The following is a 19,070-nucleotide window of genomic DNA, read 5'->3' on the forward strand; positions in this document are numbered from 1 at the left end:
GCGTCACAGCAGTAATACACACAACATAATATTATAACACATAATTGGGAATAAGCGCTTCAGACATAAAACATTAGGAAAAGAAGTCCCTGCCCCGAAGAGCTTACAATCTAAGTGGTAAGTGGAGAGAACTTACAGAGACAGTAGGAGGGTGTTCTGGGAAATGCGTCTGCAGGGGGCCAAGGTCAGTGCATGAGATGTATAGTGTCAGCCACGGAGCTGCCCATATGCTTCGTTACAGAGGTGTGTTTTAAGAAAGGTCCTAGAGGTGGATAGAGAGGGTGTCAGTCTGATATTGAGGGGAAGAGCATTGCAGAGGTGTGGGGCAGTCGGTGAGAAGGGTTTAGCGATATCAGTATGTCTGGAGTAGGGCGTCTCCCCTTCCATTTGTATGGGGCCTTTTACGAGTCCAAATCAGGTCATATTATAGGGGAAGAACTCCGTGATTTTAAATTCAATTTATCATGGTTGCCTCAAGAAACCATTAACCTTACATAGTTACATAGTTACATAGTTACATAGTTACATAGTAGATGAGGTTGAAAAAAGACGCAGGTCCATCAAGTTCAACCTATGCTAAATGTAGACAACAGATACTTTATCCTATATCTATACTGACTTATTGATCCAGAGGAAGGCAAACAAAAAACCCCATTAAGGGGAAAAATTAATTCCTTCCTAACTCCAAGAATTGGCAATCGGATTAATCCCTGGATCAACATCCTTCACATGTTACTTATTTGGTATATCCCTGTATACCTTTCCCATCTAAAAAGATGTCCAACCTTTTTTTGAACAAATCTATTGTATCTGCCATCACAGTCTCCATGGGTAATGAATTCCATCTTTCTTAAAACACTACAAAAAAGGGACATTAAATTTTTAAGGGACAGTCCCTGCACGGATGATAGTGAACGAAGACAGTGGTTTGTTTATTAGCTTTGACGTAGATAACACAAAATAAAAAGAAACGTTTAGTATTTTTCTGTTTTTAATTTTCCATGGTGAAAGCTTTGGTGGTTTTCACAATCTTTATCTGCTATCTTTTGGTGATAAGACTGTTTGTCCGTCCTCAAACCTGAAGTTGAATAGTTCTTCTTTTGTACAGCAAATAAAAATCCCGCTTGTGAGCACATTCACATCACTGACAACACATGTGTGATAGCTTTTGTGGCCCGTAAACACAGATATAGGTAGGGAGACCATATTTGTCTTGAGGAAAAGCGGGCCAAATTTCGCACACGTGCGAACGGCGCCAATAAAACAGAGACAAAGGCCTAAAAAAAAGGGACGTCTGGTCACCTTACATACAGGAGAAGTGTCTGTTGTGTAAATATAATACAGGTTGAACTCAATTGACACAAAGTGGGAAATGTCGTCACGACTGTCTTTCTGCGACTAAGACTCCGCCGGCATATGGCTGCCGAGGGAACCTTCGCCGCAGCTGCTCTGCCGCCGGCCGCTTCTCCACTAAGGGAAGTTAATTTTAGGGGTTTTAGCGGTTAGTGTAGGCTAAGGATAGGGGTTTTAGGGTAATGGGTTGGGTTTTTAGAGTAGGACATTAGGGTAAGGGGCTAAAATTTTTGGGTAAGGCGTTAATTATAAGGGCTTATGGTAAGGAGTTAATTATAAGGGCTTATGGTAAGGAGTTAATTATAAGGGCTTATGGTAAGGAGTTAATTATAAGGGCTTATGGTAAGGAGTTAATTATAAGGGCTAATGGTAAGGAGTTAATTATAAGGGCTTATGGTAAGGAGTTAATTATAAGGGCTTATGGTAAGGAGTTAATTATAAGGGCTAATGGTAAGTGGTTTAGGGTATTGGGTTAGGATTTTAGAGTAGGGGATTAGGGTAGGGGGTTACATTTTTGAGGTAAGAAGTTTATTATAAGGGCTTAGGGTAAGGGGTTTATCATAAGGGCTTTGGGTAAGGGGTTTGGGATAAGGGTTTAGGGTAATGGGTTAGGTTTTTAGAGTAGGAGATTAGGGTAGGGGGTTACATTTTTTGGGTACGGAGTTTATTATAAGGGCTTAGTGTAAGGGTTTAAGGTTTTTAGGGTAGGGCGTAGCGTTAGTATTACGAGTTTTTAGGGTAAGGTTAAGGGCTTACCTTGGCGGCGACGCCGCCGGCGGGGAGATGTCGCGGCCAAGGTATGTAGCGGCTAAACACCGTTGGAGATTTGGTTGCGGTAAAATTGCCATGATAAAATGACCTAAACCTCGATTGACGTGTCTTTTTTCAACCTCATCGACCATGTGATCATGTGACCATGCGCCCTTGTGTCACTTTTTTTTTACTTGCCATAACTTTCTTCGTGTCTGGTTGTAGCAAACACAAAGCCGTCATTGGTAAAAACAGATAAACATAAGTAGCAGATAAGCTTGCATTGAGCGGACCCAGAGAAAAGGAAAACATGTTTCTTTTTAACGAGATGCAAAATAAGTAATACCGTTAAGTTAAGGGTACTTGATTGCTGTCTAAGGAACATGATTACACTGATTAGTTCAGGGGCGGCCAACTCCAGTCCTCAAGGGCCACCAACAGGCCAGGTTTTAAGAATATCCCTGCTTCAGCACAGATGGATCAATCTGTCCCTGCTTCAGCACAGGTGGCTCAATCAGTGGCTCAGTCTTTAACTGAGCCACTGATTGAGCCACCTGTGCTGAAGCAGGGATATCCTGAAAACCTGGCCTGCTGGTGGCCCTTGAGGACTGGAGTTGAGCCCCTGTGTCTTTAGAGAAAAGTTACATGTCTCGGTGTTTTTCCTTAATGGCTGCCGCGCGCACGTGACCAAATTCACGAAGCTGTGTGAGTTCCCCATGCTGGAGACGGGGCTATTTTTCCTCCTGTCCTGGAGCGCTTTCTTATCCGCAGAAGCTGCCGGACTCACAGGTAAGAAGAGTCAGGTGAGCACAGTATGGAAAACAAATAAGCGTGAGAAGCCGTTTGTGTGTATACCGCAGAGCCCATTCGGATCTGTGTATCGCGGGAACCAGCAGCGCTTTCTGCTGGGAAATTGACTTTTGCAGAGGCCTCTCTGTCCTTCTAAGCATGAAAGGATGGAGCGATTTCTCACACTGACCCAGTAAACCAGTGCATGTTACTGGGAGTTACTGGGAGCTGGCTGCGGGCAGACACTCGTAACAATTAGAATCGTCATTTCTGGCTGGGACGGCCATAATAAAATAAGGTCATTTTGCTGGGGACCCAAGATGAGGAATCCGCCCCAAATATTATTGGGTCAGAGTGGACGATAACCATTGCAGATCCGGTACCCGATTTTAACCTGTAGAGTGCTGGCGGTTCCGGTGACACCAGAGTGCCACCGTGTCTGTGCCACTTCCGAGTCATGTGATCGCTACATCATAAGGGTCTCTGGTGTGCCAGGGCCCATGCTGAACCAGCTACATCATAAAGGCACTGTATAGGTTAATACCTGTAGGGGCAGGGGTAACCAACTCCAGTCCTCAAGGGCCACTAGCAGACCAGGTATTGGGGATATCCCTGCTTCAGCACAGGCGGTGCAGTGAAAGACTGAGCCACTGATTGAGCCACCTGTGCTGAAGCAGGTATATCCCTAATACCTGGCCTGTTGGTGGCCTTTGAGATCTGGTTGGCCATCCCTGCTGTAGGGGGTTATGCTCTAAAGTGCAACAATGCAGAAACTGGACTTTCTGTGCCTTAGTGCTAAATTGACACTATCGCCCCTTTAGGGTCAGAGGGGGCAGACTGCAGAATACGCAGAGAAGAGGTTCAAAGTATTTTAGAAACCCCGAAATTAACAGCTATCTTGTATTTGTTTATTAAAAGCTGTTGGATTCAGAAGCCTCCAGCACAGAATCCCAAACTGATTTTTGATCGCTCATAAAACGTAGAGCATATGATACAGAGCTGAGCTGTGTGAAGTAGTTACTGTAACTCGCAGGTTGGGGGCCTGATTCCTACCGGTTGCTTTAAGCTGGTTTAAGTTCTCCGTAAAAGCAGCGTCTAGTTGGATTACTGCGGCATAGTGTCGGGACAGGGTTAAATTGGAGCAGGCAGAGACTGCTGTAGAGTTATTGTCACAAAGTGGAACCTTCTTGATGTCCTATTATCAGCTGTGTGATGTTTGCTCTGCCTTAAGCATTGACACATGATATAAGTCTTGGTGGATAGAAAAGTGACAAAAACCCTCTACACTACAGTACAGCATACAGCAAATAAAAATACGTGTGAGCACATTCACATGTCTCAGGTCTGCAGCAGCGCTGCCCCATTATCTGTTAGCATGCAATGCTTCCACTGCAGCAAGGGGTTCTGGGTAATGACATGCAAATGAGTACACAGTGCCACTTTTTGCTTCTTGTCCATTTTAACATGGGACCCCTCTAAGCTTATGCCTGCCGTATTGCACAGCTTTGCAGCACAGGCTGGGTTAAAGAAGTGCAGAGCCAGTAACCCTACTCACAGACAGCTATTTCAACCGTTTGGGTGTCATCAGTGTGTGGTTATGCTGGCTTACGCATTGAGTAGTTTCTAATGTAAGGTGCTATTGCCAAAGCAGACTTGAACCTTAACACAAAATGAGTCCGCTCCATTTAAGACGTGTCACTGTGGGGATTGATGGCATTCATGCAGATAGGATGCCTACGATATGAGTAAAGCTTGGCTTTTGCCTTAAATTGAAAAACACTATGCATGGTTTGGTTTTGATGAAAGAATTACCATTATATTCTGCTGACCAATAGGATTTAAGTGCAAGCGACAAACTAGACATTTAAATGTTAAAGGTTAGCCCAGAGAATCTGCTTTTTTAAATGGACACAGAGGCTTTGCATAAAACTCCAATATTGGTTGTTTTGATACTAAAAGAGTCATGTAGAAAATGTCTCATAACGTCAATGTGTCTGAATACATTGCATGGGTTTTGATATGGGTAATAGTCATTAGAATGAATGGAATGATTTCTTAGTGCGCAGATGTTAGTGGGGATCCAGCATTGTCAGCGTGCCAATCCATCATTGCTTTCCCCATTCATGCATCAGCAAAGCGGCCAAGAACAACTTCAAAAAGCAGTTGGGTGGATTTAACACTAAAAGCACAAAATAATACATTGCTGATACACACGGCATGTAGTTAATTAGTCTGCTTCATACATAACTGTTAGGCCGAGTGCATGGGGCAGGCGTGCGTGCGATGGAGCGCATGTCCAATAGGAAAGCTTCTTCTCCTGCTCCGGTCACATGGTCCCAGCTCACAGTGCAGTAAGGAGTCCTGCAGCTCCCGCGCGGGCTCCACACTGACCGCTGATGCCGCCCCACTGCCCCCGCACCTCTGCTTACCTGTTCAGATGTCGCCGCGGGCTTCCAGCAGGTAAGTAAGAGATACTTTTCAACTATCCTGACATTACCCGGCGCCGGGTCCACTTTCCAGCTGCCGAGTCCGGGTAATTTCCGGGTAGCTGAAAAGCGGACGGGTAACGCCGGGTAGTACCCGGTACCCGGCACATCACTAGTAAGCCCACGAGGACTGGAGTTGGTCGCCACTGCTCAAACCAGTCATTTTTTTGAACCTCTGTTCTTTTGTCAAACCAAGAAAATACAACTGTAGTTTAGTACAGGGGCGCTCAACTCCAGTCCTGAACCCCCCCAGCTCCCCAACAGGTCAGGTTTTCATGATATCCCTGCTTCAGCACAGGTGACTCAGTCCCTGATTCAGCACAAGTAGCTCAATCAGAGGCTCAGTCTTTGACTGAGGCTCTGATTGAGCCACCTGTGCTGAAGCAGGTATATCCTGAAAACCTGACCTGTTGGGGGGGGGGGGGGAGGTTGAGGACTGGAAATGAGCACCCTTGGCTTAGTTGGCAAATTCAGAACCACTCCTTGAAGGTAGACCTGGATTGGTTTATTTTTCCAGTGACAGATACTCATTACCTAAGGATGAGCGACTTTTGCCATCTTTGCATCCAGTTTCAGCTCTTCTGTAATGTTTTAAAGTGTTCTGTCATTTCATTGGGAAGTTCATCAGAGGCATTTGCAGAGATCAGATCGGGTACAGCTGCTGCTCTTTAAGTTCTTGTGGAAGGGAGGAAACGCAGTCGCTTTCTGATTGAGGCATTGATTCCAGGGTCATTACGTTTCTTTCATTGCTCATCAATTCAGGATGCTTGGAGAAGGCTCAAAACTTTCTTTCCGTTTTTCTCCATTGTAATTGCATGTAACATGCTCTGCAGCAATCATTGTAGAACAGTCGTCCTGCAATTGACCTGCTTTTACTAGATAGAGTTAGCTGAAATCACACAGAATAATGAGAACCATTATGTCTCTTGTGCTAGTGTCTGTGTCACTGCCAACGATTGTTATTGATACTACATCCACAGGAGGAGTAATGGACATTGCTGGGGGCAGCAGAGAGAAAAAGTCCCACAGTCCTAACCAGAACATAACTGCAACATTGATTGAATTACTCTGGGAGTCCCAGCAGATCTCATATGCTGGGATTCACCAAGGACTGATTTGGGTTATGACTTGAATTACAGTTATCTGCGGATCGGAGTACAATACCCTGCTTCGGACCTTAGAGAATCTGCCTCCCAGACCTTACATGGATTTTCATTCCAGTGCAGTTTGATGTTATTTGAGTAGTGTCACAGGTGTTCCTGGCTGCAAAACGTGAGCCACACTCTGGCAGAGGAAGTCCTCCTCTTCCTTTATCATGTTCACATCTCCCTTAGTGCCAAAAAGGGATGTCCACTCGATGCCATAAGTGCCACCAGTGGTCCAGCCCTTGTGACAAGCAGTGGATATCATTAGAGTACTTAAAGTCCATTTTATTTGTAGGTTCTGTGCTACAATTGAGAGATTACCGGAAACAATAATATTAATTCTAACTCTCCAACTTTAGATCTCTACTCTAGTAATTAACCCCCCCTCCCCCAGTAGGTATCAAGGATAAAGCACTGTGTTGTGTGAAACGCGTAGGAGGGTTCACACCTCCTTTATAATGTTGGATAGACAATAAATATTCTTCAACTTTTTATTCACCTGTCTCCCTGGGCAGTGCGCTGCCTTGTGCATTTTTTGCATATTTTGTTGTTGCTTGGACCTGTTTCTGCAGCAGGAAAAGCCCCCAAAGAATCCAGTTGGTTCTAGGAGTGGGTAAGATATTCTGAAGATTTATATCATCTATATGGACTACAAGAATTACTACAATCTTTGGTGATTTTTTTGGACTTTTATTATACATTTATCTCCAATGAGGTGCAGTGAAGTGAGAGTATCATTGTAGGCAGACGCTCACAGAGGTATGCAAGGGAGACGGTTATGGTGAAATTAAATAAGGCTTTTATTGCGCCTGTTTCCTTAACATCAGGAAACCATCCAAACAAGGGGTAAACAAAGCTTCTATTCACTTGGGAGTATTTCTAGTGAAATACTATGCAATCCACCACTCCTTTTAGATAAGCATGTCTCCCAGCCCCAAACATATAGCATGAAATGAACAGATATAAAAAAGTCTTATACATGAAAGTCTTATCTGTTCCTTGTGGTTTGGAGGGAAAATCTTCCCTGTTCCTGGTTGCTACCTTTTCTTCAGGATTTGTCAGCATTCAGGTTTAGAAGTTTCCTCTGTGTCTTGCATGCAGCCTCTTCTGGTACAGTAGACTCAAGACGTCTGTCCCCATGTCAGTCTCACAAGTTGTGAGAGTAAGGCCCCGGACATGTTTGGCGCTTGCTTGCGGAAGCGTGCTGACGCGCGCTCCCGCTCAGCACTGAGCCCCTACAGCCGCAATTAGAGCGGCTTTAGTAGGGGCTCACCTGCGCTTCCGCGCGCTTGCGGAAGCGCAGGTCTTAGGGGAATTTTAAATTCCCCCGCTTGCCGGCGAGACAGGCCGGTCACGTGAGCGGTTCGCCCAATGAGGGCGAACCAGCTCCGTGACGTCACTGGCCCGCCCCCGACCAGTGACGCGCACGCCCCCGGCCCACCCCCTGACGGCTGCTGACAGCGCGTGCGGCAAGCAACCGCAAGGCCAGGGAAAGCACCCGCTTTCCCTGCGCCTCAGCGCGCCTCAGCACGCCAGCAGGGACCATGGACTCGGCCTTAGGGACAATCTCTGCTTTGTCTCCAAGTTCAGCTCAGGTGTGAGCTAAGGAGTCTCCCTTCCTGTCTCAAAAGACAGGCTTTTCTAAGCAATCTAATCAGGCAGGTGGTGTTTGCTAATTGACTACCAGCAGTTAAACACCACACTGCTGGATTAGAGGCACATTACCTGAACAGGGATAACTCCCCTGTTACAATCATCATCATTTTTTCTGTTACCTTCAGGAGGTTTATGAAGTATTGGATTTTCGTCACTCACCTAGCAGTACACCCACTCCAAAGATAAGCCACATCTCTAGGATTCACTTATGGATAAGAATGAACTAATTCCAGGACTGTTGGAGCATCCACTAGATTCATATGCTTGGTCAGTGCAGGCTGGGCTCAGTCTCTCATACCTGGTCAGGGTGCTGGGTCAGTGCAGGCTGGGCTCAGTCTCTCATACCTGGTCAGGGTGCTGGGTCAGTGCAGGCTGGGCTCAGTCTCTCATACCTGGTCAGGGTGCTGGGTCGGTGCAGGCTGGGCTCAGTCTCTCATACCCGGTCAGGGTGCTGGGTCGGTGCAGGCTGGGCTCAGTCTCTCATACCTGGTCAGGGTGCTGTGTCGGTGCAGGCTGGGCTCAGTCTCATACCTGGTCAGGGTGCTGGGTCGGTGCAGGCTGGGCTCAGTCTCTCATACCTGGTCAGGGTGCTGGGTCGGTGCAGGCTGGGCGTGGATATGCAGATAGAATAAGGCTGAGTCCATAGAGACTTCAGCCATGCGGAGCCGGTCAGAGGCTGAGGGAAAGCGGGTGTTTTCCCTGGCCTTAGACCGCGCGCCGTCCGGGGGCGTGTCGGGGGGGGGGGGGCTGTGACGTCACGGAGCTCGTTCGCCCTGATTGGCTCACGTGACCGGCCCTGCACTCCGGCGAGCTCAGAAACTAAAGATTTGTTAAGTCACACGCTTCCGGAAGCGTGCAGAAGCGTGCGCGAGCCCCTGCTAATGCCGCTCTCATTCCGGCTGCAGGGGCTCACTGCCGAGCAGCAGTGCGCCTCAGCACGGGTCAGCGCCTAAGTGCTGACCATGCCCGAGGCCTTAGGATGGATGCCAGGAACTCTTATAGTACAAACAATAGCTTTATTCACAGCTGTTTATAAGGCTCGCCATACAAGGACATACGTTAGACATAATAACTGGTGGCAAATAATAGGGTTACTCTGTGCTTCTTCCCCTGGTAGCTCTCACGCCTACACTGGGGAGGTATTTATGCTTCTTTCCCTTAGTATTGGTTAGATTGGCAATCTCCTGCATCGTGTCAATAATGCCATATCTCAAAGTGGGCCCCATACTTCGTCCTTGCATATTGGATTGGGAGTTTATTAAGGACCTTCCGATGGGGCCAATCTGATTATTCTCTGGAAGTCCTACTCTGAGAAGTAATGCTGAGCACGCTTACTTCTCTTTCCGAATGAGAACAATCTTGGGCCATTACTATAGATGCTATATAGGGCACGTTCCTTAATTTAAAACAATAAGGACAGGACACTGTTAAACTCCATATCTATACACTTGAACATATTTACAGGACTCATGGTGAGGCCCTCTAGCAGAACTCAGAGGAACCTGCTTCTACAACATTGGGTGGAGCTATATGTACGCGCTATCTCCCTATGGTAACATCACTGGTCACAAGACTCGCGAGGGAGTGACCATCCCTTCTGCACAGTCATCCTACATCACATGATGAGGAGGGGCAACACCAGCCTGAACCCACCCGGCTAACCCATTAAGACCGTTAACCCCTTACACTAATTAGTAGACCGGGGGGGGGGGGGGGGCTACTACCATATTTACTGTGAAATAGCTCAGCTTAGTATTTATAGCCCTATATCTTCCTGTAAATGCAGCCTTTTCCTTATATGGGTCTCGAGTTATAGTTATTACTATGAATAAGAGAGAGAAAATAAGTGTTATCACCTGAGCACATTTCTCAAAAGCCTATCCCAAAAGCAAATATTAAGTAAAAAAAAAAAACAAACAAAATGGCATTATATTCTCATTTTTGGCTTTTTAACCTCTTTAATTCCAACCTTTTTTTAGTGCTTTCCCTCTGTACTCATTTCGTAGGTGCCAAAAAATACTCTGTTTCATATACAAACCCGATACATTCACTCCCTTTTATCTGTCCTTTTTCAAGCTATTCCGTGTGTTTGTATAGCCGAGCGACCACGGCTTTCTTCTTCTTCTCTAAATGCAGATAAAACGTAATTCATTCCGTGGCACGCTAGGCATTGCTCATTACTCAAAGCTGCTGCAAGGTTAATCCTCAGTCAGTAATTATGAACCAAACACCAAAAGACTTACTTGTGAGGCGGCTGGAGAAAAAAAAATAACGATTGATGGTGAGCTAAGCAGTTGACCTTTCGAACGCTGTTATCGGCTTTTCTTTAATTTGCTAGAACTGTATTCATTTAGCAATAATCACTCATGCAGAAGCCGTCATTTTCCGAATATTAACAAAAAATCAACGCAGAAGCTGGCCAATAATATTTTTGCAGACATACCAAAATGTTTAAGTTTCTAATTAGTGCTCAACTCCAGTCCTCAAGCCCATCTCTTCCCCCCCTCTCCCCCCCCAACAGGTCAGATTTTAAGGATATCCCTGCTTCAGCACAGGTGGCTCAATCGGCTCAATCGGTGGCTCTGTCAGAGACTGAGTTGTTTTTTAATTCATTCTTCTTTTAAAACGTTATTTGTGTCTTACTAAAGATATTTGTGTATGGGTATTCCCAATGAGGATATAGGGGTGCCGATTTCAGCATAATTTGCACCCCTTTTACCTCCAGGGATTAATCAACTACCTATTTAGCTGAGTGTAAAACCCAATTAGAAGTTATTGTGCAAATCACCCACTCTAAATGGAGTTCTCTATTCACACGACTTAAATATTCAGACTTCTGGAAAAGAGTCTGTCCTGGAAATATTGCGCATCCTTTGCTACCTCTATTTGGAGACGAGGGCTGAGATGTAAGGGGAGGCAGATCCATTGAGAGCTTTGTCAGTCAGAGCTGGGATTTTGAATGTAATTCTAGAGGATATGGGAAGCCAGTGTAGGGATTTGCGTAGTGGAGCAGCAGATGTGGAGCGGTGAGTCAGGTAGTAGAGTCTTGCAGCAGCGTTTTGGAAGGATTAAAGTTGGGAAAGGGGGAATGCTAATAGAAGATTGCAGTAGTCAAGACGGGACAGGTTGAGTGACTGAATTAGGATTTTAGTTGTGTGAAAGGGTGTATACTAGTGATATTTGGAGACTGCAAGACTTAGTGAGGCATAGAATGTGAGAAATGAAGGGGCAGCCGGATTCAAAGATGAGCCCTAGGCAGCGGGCCTGGGGTGTTGAGGAGATTGTGGTACTATTAACAGTGAGGAAGAGTTTCGGTATAGATGTGACAGTGGAAGGGGGAAAGATTAGTAGCTTTGGACATGTTCAACTTCAGGTAATGGGACATCCCGGAAGAGATTGTGGAGAGACAGTTGATGACGGGACAAGAGAGACGGGGAGAGGTCGGGGAAGGAGAGTTAAATGTGTGTGTCATTAGCATAGAGGTTATACTGAAAGGCAAAAGATTGTATTTGTTTACCAAGAGAAGAGATATAGAGCGAGAAGAGCAGAGGACCAAAGACGGAGCCTTGTGGGACCCCGACAAAGAGGTAGTGAAGAGGAGACACTAGAGCAAGCAACAGGTAGGATGTGAAACAGGAGAGGGCTGCATCATGGATTTTTTGGAATATGCATGATGAGTGCATGTTTAAAGGAAGATGGGAATGTGCTGAACGCGTAAAGGGAGCAGAGAAGATGTGAGGGAATAGGGTCGCGGGGTACAGGTTGTAGGACAAGAAGAGCGCAGAGACCTCAGTCACAGGGCAAAATGAGCTGAGGGTGGATTTAGGTTTGCGGAATGAGGTGGGTGGCGCATGTGGCGCCTGACATGGAGAGGTCATGTCTGATGGTCTTGATCTTATCTGAAGTAGGTGGCAAGGTCTTGGGCCATGAGGGTGGAAGGGGGGCTGCAGATATATCTGGGCAAAGAAAGGAAGTTAAAAGCTGGAAAATACCTTTGCCAGGTCAAGGGAGAGAGGAGAGGTTGTAAAGATGTGGAAAACTGGAGGAGTATGGCATGTTGGTTTCTGGATGTGCATGTAGAATTAGGTGTTGTGGAGGAAGGCGTAGTGGGTAGAGTGAATCTAAAGGTTAGGCGTTGGTGATTAGAGAGAGGGAAGAGAGTGTTAGTGGTGGAAGGGGGAGAAAACCAGGTCACCGGAATGTCCATTGCATCGAGTAAAGGAGGTGGTCCACTGGGGGAGACCAATGGAGGAGGTTAAGGAAAGAAATTGGAAGGCTGAAGTGTATTAGGATTTTTAATAGTTATGTTTAAGTCTCCTAGGATGACCGTGTGTCAGAAGAAAGGCAGCGAGGAAGCCGGGCGGCCAAGTTATCAAGAAATTGAGAAGTTGGTCCAGGAGGGCGATAGAATCAGCAACATGTAGGGAGAGGGGAGAAAAGAAACAGAGCATCGACTTCAAAGGATGAGAGAGAAAGGGGCGGGAAGAGGGTGTGATGTGAAATGTGTAACATGAGGAAAATTGGATGCCTACTCTGCCGCCCTGTCTGTTCCCAGTTCTAGGGTTATGGCTAAAGGAAAGACCATCATAGCAGAGAGCAGCTGGAGAGTCGGTGCCTGAGGGGGCGAGACAGGTTTCTGTAATGGTGGAGGAGGATGGGAGAGTTGGACATTTTGCAAGACATGGACTGCTGTAAGTTTCTTGCAGGCAAATCGTACATTCCAAAGGGCGAAGGGAAGGCAGAGGTGTGATGAGGATGGGAACGGAGGGATTTGCAGTGCGTAGTTAAAAGGAGACTTTTAGGTGGTTTATGAGAGATGGAGTGGGAGTCAGAAATAGTGAAAAGTGAGAGAGCAGAGGTAACTGTAGCCCAAAGCTGAGAGGGAGCTGAAGTAATTACTTTAAATGAAGATGTAGGTGTTTCCAGTTCAGAGTGTTGGCAGGTGTAGTGTGCAAACGACGACAGCCCTTCGGCTGGAATCCAAAGCAATAAAATGTGCAGAGGGCGGGGATAATGAGTGAAGCAAGGAATCCCAGCTTTAACCATTGGCATGCTAGATGCTGTTTTTGGCTTATGAGGTTTTGAAAGCTCTACATATTAATTTAATCTATAAAAAAAAAAACTTGTGTTGGTCCCCAAACAGGTATCGCAACCTACAATGAATCAATACTTCTACTGGACCAATGACCTTCTACTGGACTTGGAACATGAACCACCCCCTTAATTCCAACCTGATACACATGGAACTGCCGCTCATTAAAGCTTAATGAGGCTTATTTATACTCTCTGAGCTTCAATTTTACTACATACGTGGTGTTTTTATTTGCAGCACACTTTACGGTGGAGGGTTTTGGTCACTTTTTTTTTAATCGCCATAACTTACTTTGTTGGAAAATGTACACTATAGTACTGGGAAAAAGAAAGAAAAACAAAACATAGTGTGAGCTCTGTTAACACCTCCGCACTACAATTGGCAAACTCACAAGAACATGTCTCTGTAGATGCTTGTATAATGGGGTCACCCTCTGGAATACCTCTCCTGCAGATGGGTTTCAGCGGAACTCTGGTATGGGGTCACTTCTTACACATCTTTCCCCTGATCTGCTGGGGTCACATAACTCGTGGGTTAGGAGACAGGGAGGGGACATAGTGTAATCCAATTTATTACTGGTGGAATAAAGGTAACATACAGTATGCACAGTGCACTTAGTGTTTAAAAGAATAAATGCAGTTAGAGTACAACAAGACGCGGAGCAGAGTGGCATGGATGTCACCGCCGTGGCGATCATCTCAATCTACGTCCGCATCACGTGGTTTCGTCTCCTCATCTCGCGGTGTTGGTCTCCGTCTCTGCTTTCTGTCTGTTGCACGGACAGCAGAGTTGGGCCTCGTCCACAGTGATCGCGACAGCGTGCGCGGCGCGAACAAGATCCGGCCCTCTACGGGGTCACCCATAATCCGCGCGCACGATCAAGCGCGATGGTGCGACCACATTTTCAGAAGACAAGACATTTGTCTTTTCACGCAGGGGCAGCACATGTTTTTTTTTTTTAACCAATGAGGGCGAAGGTAGACGAATCACCACTCTTCTGCCTGGTGATACTGTCAAATACATTATTGTACGTTGAACTCTGCAGTTGTTGTGCTACACAAATTTAAAAAAAAAATATATATATATATATATACACAGTGGTCGACAAATCACCAAAAAATCTTCTCGCCGAACAAAAAAATCTACTCGCCACCTAGTACCACACGTGTGCTGCTTGGGCCAATAGGAGCTTGCCACGATGGTAAATCCACTCGCCCGGGGTGAGCAAATGTATAGGTTTGTCGAACACTGTATATATATATATATACTAGCTGAGAGACCCGGCGTTGCCCAGGATGTAAATGCGTAATAGGTAGTATTATTTATAAATCGTGGAACAATAGGTGACTGTTTGTTGGAAAGGTTGGATAATAATGTTGAAAAGAAAGATGGAAGAAAATGTAATACGATGTTGTATAAAAATGGTTTATTGTAACCACACCACAGTACAATGTATATTTTGGTGACATAAGTGATGTGAAAATGTGAGGCGTGTGTCCTGCTAGGGTGTGAGCGTGTGTGAGGCGGCGGGTGGGTGTTCAGTACGGGTGGCGCGTGGGTAGTGAGTGCTGGCTGTGGGTCGGGGTCCTGCTAGGGTGTGAGGCGGCGGGTGTGTGGCGAGTGCGGGTGACAGCTGGTCAGTGATATTGTTGCGTAGGGGCAGGATGCGGCAGGTGTGTGTCGAGTGTGTGGGGTGGGTGAGAGGCGGCGGGTGTGTGTCGAGTGGCGGGTGTCTGTTGAGTGCGTGCGGCGGCTGTGTGGCGCAGGGGTGTGAGCGGTGAGCGGGTGAAAGGCAGAAGTGCGGGTGGGCGAAAGGCAGAGGCGGGAGGGCGGACGAAAGGCATTGAAGGAGGGGAGGTGAGGTCGGAGGGGTGGTGGGGGGTGGTGAGGGGAGGTGAAGGGGGGCGGAGGGGAGGTGAGGAGGATGGGTGGTGAGGGGGGGGATGGTGAGGGGAGGTGAAAGGGGGGCGGAGGGGAGGTGAAGGGGGGGCGGAGGGGAGGTGAAGGGGGGGCGGAGGGGAGGTGAAGGGGAGGTGGAGGGGGTAGGTGGGAAGGGTGGAGGTGGGGGGCTGGGGGGGAGGTGAAGGGGGGGTGAGGGTAGATGAAGGGGGGGTGAGGGTAGATGAAGGGGGGGTGGAGGGTAGATGAAGGGGGGTGGAGGGGAGGTGGTATGGGGGGGGGAGGTGGTGGGAAGGGGGGGAGGTGGTGGGAAGGTGGGAAGGGGGGGAGGTGGTGGGAAGGTGGGAAGGGGGGAGGTGGTGGGAAGGGGGGGAGGTGGTGGGAAGGGGGGGGGAGGTGGTGGGAAGGGGGGGGGAGGTGGTGGGAAGGGGGGGGGAGGTGGTGGGAAGGGGGGGAGGTGGTGGGGAGGTGGTGGGAAGGGGGGGAGGTGGTGGGAAGGTGGGAAGGGGGGGGGTGGTGGGGAGGTGGGAGGTTGTAAGGGGGGAGTGAAGGTGGGGGTGAAGGGGGGTGGAGGTGGGGGTGAAGGGGGGTGGAGGTGGGGTGAAGGGGGCGGTGAATGTGGGGGTGGAGGGGGGGCGGTGAATGTGGGGGTGGAGGGGGGGCGGTGAATGTGGGGGTGGAGGGGAGGTGAAGGTAGGGGTGGAGGGGAGGTGAAGCGGGGGTGGAGGGGAGGTGAACCGGGGGTGAAGCGGGGGTGGAGGCGAGGTGAAGCGGGGGTGGAGGGGAGGTGAAGCAGGGGTGGAGGGGAGGTGAAGGGGGGGTTGGAGGGGAGGTGAAGGGGGGGGTGGAGGGGAGGTGAAGGGGGGGGTGGAGGGGAGGTGAAGGGGGGGGTGGAGGGGAGGTGAAGGGGGGGGTGGAGGGGTGGTGAAGGGGGGGGGTGGAGGGGAGGGTGGAGGGGAGGTGAAGGGGGGGTGGAGGGGAGGTGAAGGGGGGGTGGAGGGGAAGTGAAGGGGGGGTGGAGGGGAGGAGGGGAGGTTAAGGGGGGGGTAGAGGGGAGGTTAAGGGGGGGGGGGTGGAGGGGAGGTTAATGGGGAGGTGGAGGGGAGGTTAAGGGGGGGTGGAGGGGAGGTTAAGGGGGGTGGAGGGGAGGTGGAGGGGAGGTGGAGGGGAGGTGGAGGGGAGGTGAAGTGGAGGGGGGGTGGAGGGAGGGGAGGTGAAGTGGAGGGGGGTGGAGGGAGGGGAGGTGGAGGGAGGGGAGGTGGAGGGAGGGGAGGTGGAAGGGGGGGGGGAGGTGGAAGGGAGGGAAAGTGGAGTGAGGAGTGGGTGAGGGGTGGGTGAGGGGAGGTGAAGGCCGCTCACTCACCCGTCCGGCAGCTCCCACGTGGATCTGAGGCGGGAGGCAGCGTGTTGTGGCCGCTCCCCCGCTGTGTCCCTGGCGCTCGCTCGCTCACTCCGCTCCCCCGCTGACTGTAGCGGCGCCGGGGGGGGGGGTGGTGGAGGGGAAGTGAGTGAGGGAAGGTGAAGGGGGGTGAGGGGAGATGAAGGCCGCTCACTCACCCGTCCGGCAGCTCCCTCACCCGTCCGGCAGCTCCCTCACTCGTCCGGCAGCACCCTCACCCGTCCGGCAGCTCCCTCACTCGTCCGGCAGCTCCCTCACCCGTCCGGCAGCTCCCACGTGGAGAGGGGGGGGGGGGTGAAAGCGCGGGAAACAGGGAGAGGCGGAGGAAGAGGCGGAGCCTCCGGGACCGGTGGGGAAGAGAGCGGGAGATGTGCTGCTAACACTGTGAGCCCCGCTAATGTATGTAACACCGTGTGTGTGGGGGGGTTGTGTGTGTATAGTGATGTGTGTGTGTGTGTGTGTGTGTGTGTATAGTGATGTGTGTGTGTGTGTGTGTGTGTGTGTGTGTGTGTCCTTCACTCCGCCTCAGGCCAATGAGAGGTGTGCGGGGGCGGGCGGCCCAAGGGAGCAATCTCATTGGCCTGGCCCAAGGTCCAATGAGATTGCCGCTAGGGACACGGGGAGGGACACAGGGAGACACATACAGACCCGGACACATAGGACACTTTCAGAAATATATAGTAGATATATATATATATATATATATATATATATATATATATATATATATATATATATATATATATATATATATATATATATATATATATATATATATATATATGCAAATATAGCTGTATGCTCATCTGCATGTCTTAGGCAGGTCTGCAACCCCGCCTTTCCCCATTATCACCCAGCATACAGCACTTCCACTGCAGCAAGGGATTCTGGGAAATGACATGCAAATGAGCACCCAGTGTCACTTTTTGCCTCAATAACCATTTTTAACATGGTTCCCTATAGGCTTAAGCTTGCTGCATGGTCACAGCTTTGAGCACAGCCAGGGTTAAGGTGCATACCCAGAAAACCACCCACAGACAGCTGTTTCGACCTTGATGGGTCTCATCAGTGTGGGGTTGATTTTACTGGGAATGCAAGAGAGGCTTATGGGATAGGCCAAACCATAATACTGAGTTAAGTTATGGTGAGTAAAAAAAGTGACAAAAACCCTCCACAGGAAAGCAAATATGCAAATATAGCTGTATGCTCATCTGCATGTCTTAGGCAGGTCTGCAACCCCGCCTTTCCCCATTATCACCCAGCATACAGCACTTCCACTGCAGCAAGGGATTCTGGGAAATGACATGCAAATGAGCACCCAGTGTCACTTTTTGCCTCAATAACCATTTTTAACATGGTAATATATATATATTATACATACATGCAAATGTATCCACATCTCTCACATCGCTCAAAAAAAAAACCCACTTCAACAAGTATATCTCAATATTAAAATACTGTATTTAGAAAGTTTTCACCATTTTTTATAATGTAGTATAGAAATATCGACCTGTATTTTCTTGTATATTTTCTTAATCCAAACTTTAAAAAAGTGTAGCACACACAGTGTGTACAGTATATAGTTTCAAAAATAAAAATAAATTAATGCATGATAATGGCTGAGGACAAAAACTTTTTTTGGAGGGGGGAAGCACAAAAAAAGAGCGCCGTCTTTACCCCCCACCCCTCCCATCCCCCCTGCGTGCCATCGCAAAACCAAGTCCACGGATCGCTGCAGAAACGGGCACGGCGATACGCTCCATTGCGTGCCCACCGTGGCCATAGGCATCAATTATAGCAGAAACTGCAGAGCGATCCGGTGATGTCATCGTAGCGACGCTACATGTGCACATGCAGAAGCGATGTGTAGCACCACTGCAGAGGAGACAGTGGGTTTGTTTAAGATGCACTATGATTGGCCGTGCAAATCACGTGATGCGGCCGTCGCCTGTGAAAAACAAAATCTCAAATCTCTTCATGAGACAGAAGCTGTGCAGTTCGTCGCGGCGCATATGTCGCTATTGGTATGTGCGCTTTCATTGGATTTTATTTTGTGTCCCGACCGCAAACCACGGGAAAAAGTGGCACAAAAACCAATAGCGGCTTTATGGGAGAATAACATCCCATTGAAAAGCAATGACACTTTTACCGTCTTCCAATACCGTCAGCTACCCCGGTGGGGGAAGGAATCTCCTATGGCAAGGGTGGCCAACCCCTTCAGTCTTCAAGGGCCACCAACAGGCCAGGTATTAGGGATATCCCTGCTTCAGCACAGTTGGTCCAATCAGTGTCTCAGTCATTGACTGAGCTACTGTAAGGTTCAGGGAGTCACGCCGCCCTCTGCGCACTCCCCGCTCACCCGCTCCGGTGGCCACCTCTCTTCCAACACCTTCTCCTGTCTCCCTGGGTTCCGCCATTCCCTCCTGCAGCCTTCGCGCTTCAGGCGCGCGTGCACCCGCTCCAACCCCTTAAAGCCGTCCCTTCGCGAGGACGGGGGGCAC

The 19,070-nt window shown here is 48.6% G+C and overlaps 1 protein-coding gene across 1 annotated transcript in view; it reads left to right on the top strand.

The window, feature by feature from the left end:
* The window catches only part of LOC142465799 (sodium/hydrogen exchanger 9-like), a 429,942-nt gene that overhangs the window by 75,337 nt on the left and 335,535 nt on the right, over positions 1-19,070 (top strand). Inside the window, exon 4 of the mRNA XM_075570088.1 lies at positions 2,787-2,892. Within this exon, the coding sequence (XP_075426203.1) occupies positions 2,787-2,892 (106 nt within the window). The remainder of the gene's footprint in view (positions 1-2,786; positions 2,893-19,070) is intronic.

The sequence above is a fragment of the Ascaphus truei genome, chromosome 14 (assembly GCF_040206685.1).
Source record: "Ascaphus truei isolate aAscTru1 chromosome 14, aAscTru1.hap1, whole genome shotgun sequence".
Classification (NCBI taxonomy): Eukaryota; Metazoa; Chordata; class Amphibia; order Anura; family Ascaphidae; genus Ascaphus; species Ascaphus truei.